At 43.8% G+C, this 15,893-nt stretch overlaps 2 protein-coding genes across 2 annotated transcripts in view; both read right to left on the reverse strand.

Annotated features, from left to right (window-relative positions):
• LOC126498092 (cAMP-specific 3',5'-cyclic phosphodiesterase 4B-like) overlaps positions 1-15,893 on the reverse strand; it is a 334,050-nt gene that overhangs the window by 181,226 nt on the left and 136,931 nt on the right. The gene's annotated exons all lie outside the window — the stretch shown is intronic.
• On the reverse strand, positions 1,693-3,158 carry LOC126497970 (uncharacterized). The gene is given in 2 exon segments (XM_050136265.1): positions 1,693-2,063; positions 2,066-3,158. Coding segments are annotated over 2 exon segments (1,071 nt in total). The 5' UTR covers positions 3,012-3,158; the 3' UTR covers positions 1,693-1,938.

A 15,893-nucleotide genomic window follows, 5' to 3' on the forward strand; every position in this document is an offset into this window, starting at 1 on the left:
CAAATTGTAGACTCTCCTGCTTCAGCCAAGGATTAAAATAGAGAGGCGCAGGGTATTCTGCTTTACTTATTTATGTGGATGTTTGTTTTATTGTTTTCAGACAAAGAAACTTGTTATGTTCCCCAGGTTGGAAAAAACTCCTAGACTCAAGCAGTCCTCCTCCACAGCCTCTCTTGTGCCTAGCTCTACTTTCCTTTCAGCTGAGAATGCTCAGAGTTTTGAAGCAGTCACCTCTGTGGCACAAACAACCTACTGGGCTTTCTACCTTTGCCTCCTGATGCCCCAGTGTTCGTCCTATATATCACTATTCTGAGCAGATAGTGGCAGTTTTTGGAAACCAGACTGCTGCCCAAGACTGCTTTGCCACACCAGGATGGAATATCTTTGACTTACATGTGTACCTCTGACACAAATAAGGCAGCTTCGAGTCTATGCCAAGGGCCCATAGTCTGTGCCTATCAACACCACAAGGACAAATTTTAAATTACCCAACACCACAATACCAAGCTTTTAAAAGTCCTCTACTATTTAAAGGCACCTGGATGATCATTGCTTTTTGTATGTTTTCATCAACACCACTTCAACCCTTCCTTCTGGTGTCCTACACTGTGACAGGCCTTGGTACCCTCGCATTGTGGAGCCCATTCCCTGCTTCCATGGGGTCCAGGACTCTCAGGACCAGGTGGTTAAGTGCCTGTGATGGGCTGTCCACACAATGCCTGGCTACCCTACAATCTCTAGGTATTTGTCACATAGACTCAGATGATGACCATGGATTTTTTGGTGGATTTTGGATTTCTGTATTCCATGCTTTTTTAAAAAATACACTTAACATTTGACATCTAAATATAATTTCTGTCATGGACTTTTGAAAACTCTACTTGGTTTAAATATTTTGTGAGCATTAAATATTTTATAGGATTAAAAGTAACAAATCCTAATTCATATGAATGCAAGATTTACAGTTATCAACAAGCATTTTAACTATTTAGGACGAGTGAAAGGAAATGACAACAGGGGGATCATATGGATTTCTGAGATATCTACCTCGTGCATGCTCTGAGTGCCCATGTATACAGAGCAATGATCTCTAATTACTGCCTCCTAACTTGGTTGCTCTCTTGACATTTTATGTTTCTGCTGAAATTTGGATCTGTTCACCCCTTTTGAAAACTAGGCAAAGTTTTAGACTGTACTGTTCAATTAGTCTTAGAATGGCCCACACTCTGGGCCAACTTCCAAAGAACTGTGTCATACTCTGTCCTTCTCCCGGCAGCATTGACACAGTCAGGAACCCCTCCCCTTACCTAGCAGCTGTCAAATCTGCCTCATGCACCCACAAAACCTACCCTCCTGTAGCTACAAACTTCATAGAGTAACAAGAGCCCTCAGGTGTACTCACTCAAAATCCCAGCTGACCTTTGCTGCAGAGGGAGAAAACCACGTGGGGACCTTTTACCATTCTGGTTGAACGACATCTCCATCAGCTTTCCCATGATCAAGGACACAACCCCTTATCTAGCAGCGGTCAGATCTGCCTCTTGCACCCACAAAACCTACTCTCCTCTACTTAGAAACAGAAACCCTGTTTTGAATTAACCAATGGTTAAAAAGATTCACTTACACCAAATAATTGATCCTTACCTTTTACGGTAGTGATTTCATATTAGTGATTTTTATTAGAATTGCATTTAAAAGCAACAGTTGCATCTAGTGGGGGTTCTCAAAGTTGTGGGCAGAATAAACGTTAATTAGGGAAGATACTGTTTACGGGCAGTCAGGTTACAAGATGATGATTAGGAAAGAAATCTCAAAGGTTGCTTGAGGAGTCCAATCCGGAATACATCCAGGCACAAGAGATGCACTGGTAGGACTCTACCCAGTGCGGGTTCCCCTGTGTCTGCTGACAGAATCTGAGGGGGAGAATTTCCATGGGCATCAAGGAACATGGTGCACATAAAACTTCTCCCCAATGGGTATCTTCAGATGGTCTCTGAGGTGTAAAGACTTGGTGTAAGGTTTCCCATAATCTTGGTAGGTACAGAGGTAGGGCTTCAACTCTGAGGCTTCTTCTGGGACACAGAGCTCTGGTCCTCTGGGTCTGACTTCTTTTGGGGATGCACTCTTTGGACAGCCGGGGAATCTGAACCACTTTCTGGAGGTTGCCTTGATGCAGAGGGAGAATGGGAAGGAGCTGAGGATTCACCTGAAGCCACCTGAATTTCATGGCTGCCTTCTCCACTGGGTGCTGAACTCTCAGAGATGCCAATATTCTGAAGTTGGGAGGCTCCCTGCTGGCCATAGTTTTCCTGGGCTCTCGGGGGTTTTCTCGAGGGATGTGCCATTACAGCCCTTTTTCCTACAGGGACTTTCTTCTGAGCTCCTTTGCTTCTAGATGGAAATGAGAACATTTGAGGACCATGGGCACCCATCATGACACCTGCTGGAATTGTGTACGTAGCCCCACGATAAGGATCCTCAAAGACGAACCCCTCAAGACAAGGGTCTGGGACACAAAACAGAACTGGGCCCTCAGGATTAGGTACAAAGTCTTCACTAGTTCTAGGTGCACTCTGACTGGAGTCGGAGGCCTGGGCCCCAGAGACAGGTGTTTCTCGGTCCTCCTCCTTGATGGGCTGGTCTGCAGATGCACCTGCCTGTTGAAAACCAACAGTCTCACTTGTCTCTCCAGGTTGGAAATCGCTGTCTTTTCCAGGATTTGCCCTTGAGCTTGGTGGCAAAGATTGAGATGTCATGGCTGGTTCATGATGGGTAGGCACCGCCTGGCTCTGACCTGTGCTACAGGATTCAGAGGTCACAGCTGTTTTATCACAGGTCAGCACCACTTGGCTCTGAGCTGACTCAAGCTGGCTGGTCTCCACAGGAGAAGTCTGAGGGGTGCACAGTCCTGGTTCAGGATCCCCTGGGGTTTCTCTCTGGTCCATAGATGGCTCAGGGATGACCTGCTGGGGCTCCTCAGTTTCCTTAACACTTGCAGAATCTGAGGACATCTTGAGGAACTGGGTTTTCACTTCTGAGAGCTTAAGTCATGAGGAGGCGTCCAATATGAAGACAGACAGAGGCTAGATGCTAGACCCAAGCAGCTCCAGAATGTGAGCTGGAGGCCACGGCGTCAGACCTGCACGGACTGTGATGAAGGTGGTCAGGGAGAAAGGTACTCAGCTCTAGAATCTGGAGTCTTCTTATAGAAAGCTCAGTAGGAAGTGGGCAGGGCTTGAGAGTTCTGCCCTTTGTTGGCCACGCCCTCTGACAATGAACTCCAATCTAGAGGGTTTGATTAAGCTCTTTTCTAAAGGTTTTACAATACATAAGATGATTAAATGACCCAACAGAGGAGCCATGTAGTTCAACAGCAAAAAGCTGCACTTTGGATCTTTCCATCCATATCACAGTAGTAAGGAGTTAGGCAGTTTTACTTTGCTCTTCCTAGAGAGTTGCAGGTATAGAAATGGAACACAGTTGGGCCAAAGGAATTACCTACAAATCGAGGGTTAAGTCGATCAATTTTGCTCTCAGGAACTGAGTCCCTGTGTGAACACCCAGGATGTGAATTTCTGTATCTCATAGGTTGGTGGGCAATGCACATTCCATCTCCTTGACATTTATTAATCTGCCATTTGGATCTGGGATATTTATGTAAGCTCATCCCACAGACACATGGGAAGCAGAGGGTGTTTAAGTCACCTGGCCAAGGATGCAGGGCTTCTATGTTGGGATTTCCCAAAAAGCCACTGTGAGGAGAAACTGAACTTTCCATTCCTACCCCAGACTCAGTGCAGGGTTTATGGTGCCTGACCTGCACGTGAGAGGAAGCAGAAACTGCAGACAGCTGGACCTGCAGAGACAGCTACAGGTGAAGAGATTTTCCTAAGCGCTTAGCTCTGAGATCTAACATAAAGACAGAACCGTGAGTTTCTGGTTCTACTGACCTGCTGAACTATGCAGAGACCTTGCCCTTGACAGTTGCATATTTAAACAAATTCCTTATAGTACGAAAAACTGAAAATCACTGATCACTTTAGCACTGGTAACAATTTTTTTTTGTTTTATCTGTTTGTTTTTGTTTTTTTTTTTTTTTGGTACAGGGTCTACTTCTTAGGGGCAGGTTCACCTACAATTCTCAAACATCTTATATAAGCCTAGTTTATAGATGACACTTATTGAAACTGTTTTGTTTTTTTCTTGATTGTTTTGCATTTTTGGTTTAAAATGGTGTATTTAAGTGGGTTCTCATTGCGTCAAACAGGCTGACCGCAGCCGCTGAGTTCAAGCCTATCCTTACCCTTCAGTCTCATCGTGTTTAGAAATACTCTCATGTTTAAAGACAATGGCGTGGTGCTGGGAGTCACAGGAGCCAAGGGGTTCAGTCTTAGGACTGGAGAATGGCTGCTGTTTTCACATTTAACCCTGAATATCTTGCAGCCCTTCTTCCCCGGCCTCCTGATTGCCTACAGTAGCACAGCCATGAATGATTATTCCGAGCCCATAATGGCAGGTTTGGATGCCTTCTTTTCCCTCCTCCAGGACGGTCTGACCCCGTCAAGGGCTGACACCCTTAGAAACACATGCCTGTCATCAGACAGTTGCAAGGTATGCCAGGTGCTTAGTCTCTGTTCATCACCCCACAGAGCCAGTTGGCATAAAATATCAGCACTGCCCAATGATACATGTTTGTCTGCTGGTCCCCAAATGGTTACACCAACATGGCCCTCACTCAGCCTTTCCTCTGTGGACTTGACATTGTGCTTAGCCATTTGGTGACCTGGCCCTGTGCAAAACCTTTGTGTCTATGAGAGTTCAGAAGCCCCACACGGTTAAGCTAAGTGCCTGAGATGTTATAGGTATAATCCATGGCTCCAACTTAATTTTCAAACTGTCCCCGAAAAAAGTCAAAAAATAAAAATCGTGAGAAGTTTATGGAATTTTGGGTTCCTGTATTCCAAACTCTTTGGGAAAAAATATAGTGATATGAATTAAACAAAAGTACTTCATCTTGAAATATTCACACCTATACTATGTTTTAAATTGAAATTTTGAACATTAAACATATTTATAGAGTCAAGAGTAAAAATTCCTATGAATACAACTTCCCTGTCTCCAAAAATGTATTTTGCCGGATTTAGTACCCCACTTCTTTAATCCCAGAGTTTAGGAGGCAGCGACAGGCAGATCTCTGTCAGTTCAAAGCCAGTCTGGTCTACAGAGCCAATTCAAGGACAGAACAAAAAAAATGAGAGCAGAAAATACTTGAAAAGCTACTTTTGAGTTCTAGTCTACGAGGAATCCTGCAGACTGAGGCTGTGCCTATCTCCTTCCATGGAAAACATGCCCCCCCCTTTCTTCTTCATGACTATTTAATGTAAATTTGTGATGCTCTTTACCCTTTTCCTAGATTCCATATCCTTAGCTTGGCCTAAGTTGAGGCATAATTTAGACTTTCCCATCAACTAGCATTGATAATATATAGTTTTTTCATTTGTTGATTGATCTGATTTTTTATACAAGGACTCCTTTATGCCATACTTAATGAAAAATCTAGATGTTCCTGCTTTAACCTTGGATTACAGTGGAGAGCCACCAGTGGTATATTTTGGTAATCAATTTCTTCAATTTTATTCATTTGCTTACTCATTTGTATTTTTGTTTGTTTGTTTTATCTTGGACCAAGACCACCTTATGTGCCCCACACTGGTAAAAACTCCTGGACTCAAGCAATCCTCCTCCACAGCCTCCCTTTGCCCAAGGCTACTTTCCAGCTAAGAGTGCCTGGAGTTGTGAAGCCCTCAGCCTCTGCAGCACAAACAACCTTCCTGTCTTTCTACTTCTGCCTCCTGATGCCCCCAGTGTTCCTCTCACATTCCACTATTCTGAGCAGATAGTGACACTTTTTGAAACCCAAATCCCCCATGCAAGACTGCTTTGCCACACCAGAACTGAATCTTTGATTGACATATGTAACCGCTGATACAGTTAAAGGCAGCTCCAAGTCTATGCCAGCTGCCCATAGTCTGTGCCTATCAACACCACAAGGACTAGTTTTAAAATACCAAACCCCACAGTGCTGAGCTTTTAAAAGTCCTGTACTGTTTAAAGAGGCCTCGGTGACCATTGCTTCCTGTATGTTTTCACCAACACCACTTCAACCCTTCCCTCTGGGGTCCGAACTGTGGTAGGCCTTGGTACCTTCGCATTGTGGAGCCCATTCCCTGCTTCCATGGGGTCCAGGACTCTCAGGACCAGGTGGTTAAGTGCCTGTGATGGGCGGTCCACACAATGCCAGGCTCCTTTTCAATCTCCAGGTATCTAGTCACATGAACTCAGATGATGACCATGGGCTTTTGGTGGATTTTGGATTTCTGTATTCCATGCTTTCTTTAAAGATACTTATATTTAACTTGTATAAAATGCCTTTATCATGGACTTTTGATAACTTTACTGAGATTAAATGGATTTTATTAGTATTAAATATATTTATAGGATCAAGGGTAAGGAATAAACCCTAAATCATATGAATGCAAGATTCACAGTTATCAACAAGTATTTTAACTATTTAGGACGAGTGAAAGGAAATGACAACAGGGGGATCATATGGATTTCTGAGGTATCTACCTCGTGCATGCTCTGAGTGCCCATGTATACAGAGCAATGATCTCTATTTACTGCCTCCTAACTTGGTTGCTCTCTGACATTTTATGTTTCTGCTGAAATTTGGATCTGTTCGCCCATTTTAAAAACCAGGCAAAGTTTTAGACTATTCTGCTCAATTAGTCTTAGAATGGTCCACGCTCTGGGCCAACTTCCAAAGAACTGTGTCATACTCTGTCCTTCTCCCGGCAGCATTGTCACAGTCAGGAACCCCTCCCCTTACCTAGCAGCTGTCACATCTGCCTCATGCACCCACAAATCCTACCCTCCTGTAGCTACAAACTGCATAGAGTAACAAGAGCCCTCAGGTGTACGCACTCAAAATCCCAGCTGATCTTTGCTGCAGAGGGAGAAAACCACGTGGGGACATTTTAGCTTTCTGGTTCAGTGATTAAACACTCACCAAACCTTGGAGACTGACGGGAACTAACTGCCTTGAACAGGATTAGGCAGAAGCAGAGACAAATGCTCTGATCTTCTCCACTCACAAGAAACAAATCATGGAAAGTTACAAGGGAAAAGAAACAATGTGTCTCCTCTTTGAAGGTCATAATTTTATCTGGTAAATTGGCTGTCAGCATACAGAATAGTCAAAAGATCCAACCATTTAGGCAATGTGGATTTTCAGTGATTATACCAACACCTGCACACACACTCGCACAGAAACTCACACCTAAATGGAAATATAAAAATGCACTTAGAGATTAGCAAGCCGAGGTGATGGATATAACACAATGTACACATAACATTTTGCTATTACTAAGGTATGAGGAAAGCTGCCATAGGAAGAAAGCAAAGGTCCGCTGAAAGTACTGATTTCAAGATAAATTTGTTTGTGGAGTCAGGGGAACCCGTGAGCATCCTTTTCCAGACACAAGCATTGGGGAGCTGGGTTTCCTCTGCTTGTGTTTCAACCACAGACACATGGCCATAAATACAATTGGTTTCTGGCTCATGGAAAGTTGAGTGCCTGAACGAGCAAATAGTATTCTAAACCTAAAATAGCTGATAAAGTCCCACGCATGGTGTTTGCAGAAATATTGAGACTTTTTCCACTGTGGTACAATAAATACTTGAAACAATAGCTTAATATTAGTATTTTGGAAGTTCCTTAGTGGACACACTAATAATAATAACTCAAAGAAAACTTTGGTTATCTATGTCTAAATAAAGGGAAATTTAAAAGCTTCACATGGGCAAAATAATTGATCCTTAGCACACATGTTAATTGCTTCATGTTTTCAACTTTATTAGTTTAGTATTTATTTAAAAACAATAGCATGTAGTAGGGGTTCTCAGAATTACTGGTAAGAAGAAATATAATTGTACTAGCTAAGGTATTGTTTGGCCAGTCGGTTTCTGGTCAGGAGAAAGTTGAAAAGTGTTGTCTTGAATGCATCCTGAAGTCATCCAATCTAGTAAAGCCTTGGTTGCAGTAGCTGCAGTGGTAGAGTTGCTCCTCCATGTGCTCCCTCCTGTGGCTGAGGAGATTATCTAAACAGGGAAATTTTAAGCCACTCTGTGGGTGGTCACATGCATAGGGCAGCTCCCCAGTGTGTGTTCTCCTGTGGTCTCGGAGGAGAGAAGACATTGGGAAAGATGTCTCACAATCATCGTATGGACAGAAATAAGGCTTCCAATTGTGGGTCTTCTGGGAATCATGACTCTTCGTCTCAACGAATAAACTGTCTTGGTGAAACTGTCCAGGGACATTAGCAGAAACTGAAGCACTTTCTGGAGGCGGTCTGGGGGCCAAAGGACCACCTGAATAAAGTGGAGGATTGAAAGTCTCCTGATGACGGCGGCATTCTTCAACACTGGGTACTGTCCCCTGACCTGTGGAGACATTCTGACCATGGGAGGATACAAGTTGGCCATACTGGTTTATCTGAGTACTACTGAGGTCCCTTGTCTGATGTTTATAGAAAGCCTTGGATCCTTTAATCGATACCAGGTGATCCCGAAAGAGGTCTTTGTCCCGACTTAGAACCATCTTCTTATACTGACAAGTAGTATGAACAGAAAAAGAAGATATCAGTTCACTGGGATGGCGGGCCTGGCTATAAGAGGGAGCTGCCATCGTACCCTCAGAAGGAAACGGCTCACCCACTCTGGTTGCAATCTGACCGCACTTGAAAGTCTCTTCCCCAGTGACAGGCATCTGTTGGTCCTTCTTGACAGTCAGGCCCGACATAGAAGGAACTTCATGATCCTCATCCCAGGTCTGTTTAGCACTGAAGGACCTCACACGGCCCCCTTCAAGAGGTACCAGCTGCCCCTCAGAGTGAGTACCTTGACTATCACCAGGGCTGTTCCTCTGACTTCCACACCGGGGTGTAGGTTGGAACACAACAGTCTCCTTTCCAAATGGGGCCTTCACATAGCGGCATTCTTTGTAGACTGTCTCCTTGCTGTCAGAGACTGCTCTCTCCTGGGAATCAGTGAGGGATGTCTCCTGGTCTTTGAGCTTCATCAGCTGAGATCTTTCTGGGGATTTAGTTTGGTCAGCAGACTTGTCTTTCTGGCTAAAAGCAAAACTCCCACTTGGCTTTTCCATGGTCATAGCTCGATACCCAGAAGCCATCCCATATCTCAGAATTGACTCCAGCACACTCATGGTCACAGGAGTAGACTGAGAAGTGGAGGGCCCTGGCTCAGAATCACCTGGAGTTTCTCCCTGGTCCTGACATGGTTCAGAGATGACCTGCTGGGGCTCTTCAGTTTGCTCAGCTGTTCCAGAATCAGAGAACATGTTGATGAACTAGCTTTTCAGTTCTTAGTGCTAGAGTCCTTAGAAGTAGTCAAATATGAAGACAGACAGAGGCTAGGCACTAGACCCAAGCAGCTCCAGAATGTGAGCTGGAGACCACGGCGTCAGACCTGCACAGGCTATGATGGAGGTGGCCAGGGAGAAATGTCAGCACCACAGTCTGGTGTCTTCTTTTAGAAAGCTCAGTAGGAAGTGGGCAGGGCTTCAGGGTTCAGCCCCTTATTGTCCACGCCCTGTGCCTTAGAGCTCAAATCAAGAGGACTTGCTTAAGCTCCCCCCCCCCAAAAAAAAAATTCTTAGACTGCAAACCCAGGAATTACTCATCAACAAACCCAGGAATTTCCTGAAGTCATACAGTTCAACAAGAGAAAGCTGCACTTTGGATCTTTCCATCCATATCACAGTAGTAAGGAGTTAGCCAGTTTTACTTTGGTCTTCCTAGAGAGTTGCAGGTATAGAAATGGAACACGGTTGGGCCAAAGGAATTACCTACAGATCGAGGGTTAAGTCAATCAATTTTGCTCTCAGGAACTGAGTCCCTGTGTGAACACCCAGGATGTGAATTTCTGTATCACACGGGTTGGTGGGCAATGCAGAGTCCATCTCCTTGACAACATTGATTAATCTGCCTTTTGGATAGAGCCTAGCATCTGGAATATTTATTTAAGCTCCTCCCACAGACACATGGAAGGCAGAGAGTGTTTAAGTCACCTGGCCAAGGATGTATGACTTCTATGTTGGGATTTCCCGAAAACCCACTGTGAGGAGAAACTGGACTTTCCATTCCTACCCCAGTCTCAGTGTAGGGTTTACTGTGCCTGACCTGCACGTGAGAGTTGAGGAGGCAGAAACTGCAGACAGCTGGCCCTGCAGAGGCAGCTACAGGTGAAGATATTATTCCTAAATTTGCTCTCTGAGATCTGCTGTAAACCCAAAAAAACTGAGGATTCAGTGATCACTTTAGCACCGGTAACAGGTTTGTTGTTGTTGGTTGACTTGGTTTTTTAATACATGGTCTACCTCTTTAGGTTATGCTCACCTCTCATTTTAGACCCTCTTGCCTAAGCCCAGGATTGTAGGTGGGACTTATTGAGCCTGGAGTTTTATTCTTTTTTGATTCTTGTTTTTTATTTGTAATTGAAAAATGTGTTTATATATGGGATCTCATTTTGTTGCACAAGCTGGACACAACAGCTTAGCTCCAGCCAATCCTTGACCTTATACTTCCTATGTTTTAGACATACTATCATTTTTAAAGACAATGGCATGTGCTGGGAGTCACAGGAGCCAAGGGGTTCAGTCTTTGGACTGGAGAATGGCTGCTGTTTTCACCATATTTAACCCAGAATATATTGCATCCCTTCTTCCCCCGCCTCCTGATTGCCTACAGTATCGCAGCCATGAATGATTATTCCAAGCCCATAATGGCAGGTTTGGATGCCTTCTTTTCCCTCCTCCAGGACGGTCTGACCCGGTCAAGGGCTGACTCCCTTAGAAACACATGTGTGTCATCAGACAGTTGCAAGGTATGCCAGGTGCTTAGTCTCTGTTCATCACCCCACAGAGCCAGTTGGCACAAAATATCCATACCATCCAATGACACATGTTTGTCCACTGGTTCCTAAATGTTGTCCCCAGCATCATTCTCAGCCTTTTCTCTGGGAAACTGACACTGTGCCCTTTGAAGACCTGGCCCTGTGCAAACCCTTTCTTCTGTACATGAGAGTTCAGAGGATCCCAGGTCCATGTTGTTATGCTAAGTGCCTGAGATGTGGTTTAGGCAAACTCCATTACTTCCCCTTAGTCCTCATGCTCTCCAGTCGAAGTGTCAGAAAAATAATTGCAAGAAATTTATGGGCTATGGGCTCCTGTATTCCCATCTTCCATTATGGACAACATAGCATGTATGAATTGAACTTCATCTTGAAATTTTCAAACCTATACCATATTTTAAATTGACTTTTTTGTCACTAAATATATTTATAGAGTTAAGAGTAAAGAATAACTCCTATATGCCTATGAATACAACTCTCCTGCTCTCCAAAAATATTTTCATATCTGAGAAACTGTAAAATTACAACATGGTCATGTTGTAGCACTTTTAGTTCCTCCCTTCTATAAAGGGGGTCTTTCAGATGAACGGCTCTGGTTATATGTTTCCAAGGCAACTGTTTTTTGTATCTCTCCTATTAATTTCATCATCAATATTGGATGTAAATTTTTCCTATGCAAATGTGAATCTGCTCACCTTTTCCCTAGAATCCATATCCACATTACCCACAGTTGAGGCATAATTTAGATTTTCTCACTCAATCTGAAAGTAGAATACTCAGCAGTATATAGCTTTTTTCACAGGAATTATTGGCACATTTTTCTTCACTCACAGTCAGCTTTATCCATTTACTGTGAGTTCTGGGTAGGAAGAATTAAGTTTAGGAGGGAAAAGATTCCTTGTGGACAGCCAGGGTCCAGTGCTGGCTCGTTCTTGTTCTTGGACTCTCCCATGCACGTTGCAGTGACCTTGCAAAGGTCTGGTTGCATTTGCATGTAGAAGGAACCATTCCCTATTGTGCCTTTCTCTGTGTCTGTGAGCTCACCTGCTAGGGAGAACTTCCACACACAGCCAGGTGTGTTGCACACACGGGGCTTCTATTCAGTGTGTTTCTTCATATGGGCCCTGAGGTGCTAAGACTTTGTGTAGGATCTCTTGCCAGCCTGCTGTGTACAGAAGTAGAACATCACTGGGCTGAGCTCCCAGAGTCCAGTTGAAGAGAGGGAGGAATGACTACAGGAGTGAGCAAAGGGGTCCAGACCATGATGGGAACACCCACAGAAACAGCTCACTGGCTCTTGACTGACAGCAGGGGAACCTACATAGGACCAATTAGATTCTCTGAATGTGGGTGACAGTTGTGTGGCTGTGGCAGTCTGTAGGGCCACTGGCAGTGAGAGCAGGGTTTATTCATAGTTCTTGGCCTGTCTTTGTGAAGCTCATTCTCTTTGGAGGGATACCTTGCTCAGCCTAGATGTAGCAGGGGAGGCCTTGGTCATGTCTCAAAGTGATCTGCCAGACTTTGCTGACTCCCCATGGGACTTTGGGGAATGGATGGGCAGAGGCTCTGGGCAACACATACACATTTGGAGCAGTCGAACTGGTGTCAGAGGTCAGGAGTGACAGTCCCCAATGAGGTAAAACAGTTTAGGTAGCAGGAAAGGATGGATATCAACACCTGCCAATATACCTTGGAGCTGGTGGTGCTTGCCTGCTCTTCATGCCCTCAGGAGAGAGGAGGGAAGGGATTGCCTAGGAAGAGGGCAGTTTGAGATGTATGAATCGACTCTGTCTCCCACTTAAAAAAAATACTAACCATTGTCACCAGCGGCAGGGGTAGATCAGGGAGGCCTTTAGGAAGGATCTCTTGAGTCAGGAATTGAGGCAAACCTGGACAACATTGGTCAAAATTAGATTAGCCCTGATCAAAACCAAAATAAATGAAAAACAATGGAAAATAAAAAGTAAAAGGAAAAAACACAGACGAGTCAAGTGGCACCTTCCTATAATTCTAGGCTGAGGCAGGAGGATCACAAGTTTGTGTCAATTTTTTAAAAACACGATTCAAAAATAACTTGATCAAATTTCTAAAGTTTCATAACATTGGTAATTTTAATTAATTTAAAGCTGTTAAAGAAATGGATTCTGCATGCCTCAGAAACTGCTTAGATTTAAATTCATGTCCTGTCAACTTTCAAAAGGACTCAGCTTCTGAGAGTAAAACTTTTTGGGTTTAAGTCTGTATCTGTAAGCTAACGTCTTGGTTAAAAAGATTCAGTTTCTGCATCCTCAGCTCCATCATCCAGGAATGCCATAGTTAAACTCACCAGCTAGTACTGGGATCTAGAGGAAAGGGTTCAATGAAACTCACCAGCTAGTACTGTGATTGAGAGAAAAGGGTTCAATGTACTTTCTGCTCATGCTGGGATTTCAGGAAAGGAAAGCAGGAACCTTCAGGCTTCATTGCAAGTGGTCAGTCACCCTCTGCATCACAAGCAGGGCCTTAAAGAGGTACATTAGGCGCTGGGCTCCACACACCAAAGGGCCTGGCAAACCAAAGGATGCCACCAGTCGTAATCAAACTCTCAGTAAGGCTCTGATGGCAAACCACATTGGTGACCTGACCCACTATGGAAACCATAAGGCAGCCAAAAGTGGTGCCAGTCCCTGTGAGAGCCGGATAGCAACCTCAATTGGTAGTGAGACTGTTGTAGTCAGATGACAACCACCGGCTCTGAACAACCACTTCATGGGAGGAAGATGCACCATCCGATTGTGAAACAACTGTTCACTGTGGTCAGTGACAAGCTCTGTAGGTCAGGATGTCTGTAGAGGGCAGACGGCAGCCCCCAGTGTGAAGAAAACCATAATCCTCTGACGAGTTCCTTCAGTAACTAGACCCAAAGTGGAGTGCAATCTTTTACACTTCAAGTTCTTTTTGAGCCCAGGACAACCTCCGAACAGCTTTTCAGTCTCCCTTCATTCCAGGGACAGCTTCCACAAAAGGAGTCAGATCTCAAGGCCCAGAGCCGTGTGCTGCAGAAGAAGCCTCACAGTTTGAAGCTCTGCTTTTTCTTTTTTCTTTTCAAACAAGTTTTTCTCATTTTACATACCAATCCCTATTCCCACTCTCTCCCCTCCTCCTGCTCCCCAGACCTTTCACCCACTTCACCCCACATCTGCTCCAAGGATACCTACTTGTCCCCTAGTCTCAAAACCTTTAGGCAATACCGTTTAGACTGGTGTTTCTGGGTGAGGTGGTTTTATTTATCTCCCTTCACACCTTCCACAGAAGTGCCAGGGTGTCCAGGACAGGCTGTGATTCTAAATGCCTTTGGGTATTTCAAGGATGCAGCCTGGGGCCTACTGGCCCATAGTCTGGCTTCAGCCCTCACCTCCTAAGAGGCCCAGCCACAGAGACTCAGCAAAAAAGTTTTGAATAAATGATGGGATTTGGGAGTTAGTCTTATATTCCAATTCTCCTTTTGAAAATTAGCACATGTGAAGTGTACCAGATGACTTCATCATGGTGCTTACACACCTGTATCTTTTTTTTTGTTTTGTTTTTGTTTTTTTTTTTTTTTTTTTGGTTTTTCAAGACAGGGTTTCTCTGTGGCTTTGGAGCCTGTCCTGGAACTAGCTCTGTAGACCAGGCTGGTCTCGAAGTCACAGAGATCCGCCTGCCTCTGCCCCCCGAGTGCTGGGATTAAAGGTTTTTTTTTAAAAAAAAATTAATTTTACAATTAGAAAATGATATAGAACTGAAAGCAAAGCTTACTCTTGTCTGAAAAAAAGTGTTTTAACTCTTTAGGAATATTAAAAAACGATTGTACAGTAAGGCGTAGCAAGTTTGAGTTCTTCATTCGAGAAGGTATCTCTCCAGAAGCTTGGGTCTGGATGCCCATGTTTCCATGACAACAATCTCTGTTTCTCATCTTCTAGTTCATTTGCTGATTTATACTTTATGAAAATTTTTTCTGTGAAAATGTGAATCTGTTCATCTTTTCCCTACCCTAAATATCCACCATCCCCACAGGTAAGAAAAAGCTTTAGACTTTCTTTGCTAAGCTCTCTGAAGGCTATTTCAGTTGATTTACTAGATGGTTATTAGATTATTTATTAGATTATTTGCCTTACACCCTCCTTACATACCAGCAGATTTCCACTCTCTCCATTTGTCTCTCTGCCATTCTCTCGAACACTGAGAAAGCCAATTTTTTTTTTCTGCTCCAGCTTGCAGGTCTGCCTCCTCCACAGCAGAGTGGTTCCGCTGTGTAGCTACAGACTTTAATTATAGCAACAGGAGTACTTGTGTACTAACTAACAGACTGAACCCCACCCCCACATTTCCTAACGCTGAACTGACACCTGTGGAACTGATTAGGAATGGGCGGAGGCATCTGACCCCAAAGGAATTAACAATCCTTTTGCATTGTACACACATAAGATAGATCATTTAAAATAATGAATATTTAGAAACTTTGTATTTCAACTTTTATCATTTTATCTGGTTATTTTGGCAATCATATAGAAACACTGAAATCAAGGACAATAAATGTTTAGATATGCAATATGTAGATTTATATTTCATGGTACAAGCCAACATAAAAACATACAGTGCACACATGTACATGCACACCCACACACTCAGACACACACGTAAACCTAAAGGTAAGATGGACTGGAATAAGTATCATAGAGTTTTAGGATAAAAGGGGAGAAAATCTGTTTTGTTAAAAAGTACTTCCTTTGTAATTATGTGTATGTATACAAACGTGCAATTGCCAAATGAGTCAGAAGTGGGATCCTCAGAGCTAAAGTCGCAGGTGGTTAGAACCCACCCTGGGTGGGTGCTAGAGAACAAACTTGTCTCCTCTGGAAAAGGAACATGTGATCCTAACCACT

The sequence above is a fragment of the Alexandromys fortis genome, unplaced genomic scaffold (assembly GCF_014885135.2).
Source record: "Alexandromys fortis isolate MF-2015 unplaced genomic scaffold, M_Fortis_MF-2015_v1.1 scaffold_13, whole genome shotgun sequence".
In the NCBI taxonomy this organism is placed as follows: Eukaryota; Metazoa; Chordata; class Mammalia; order Rodentia; family Cricetidae; genus Alexandromys; species Alexandromys fortis.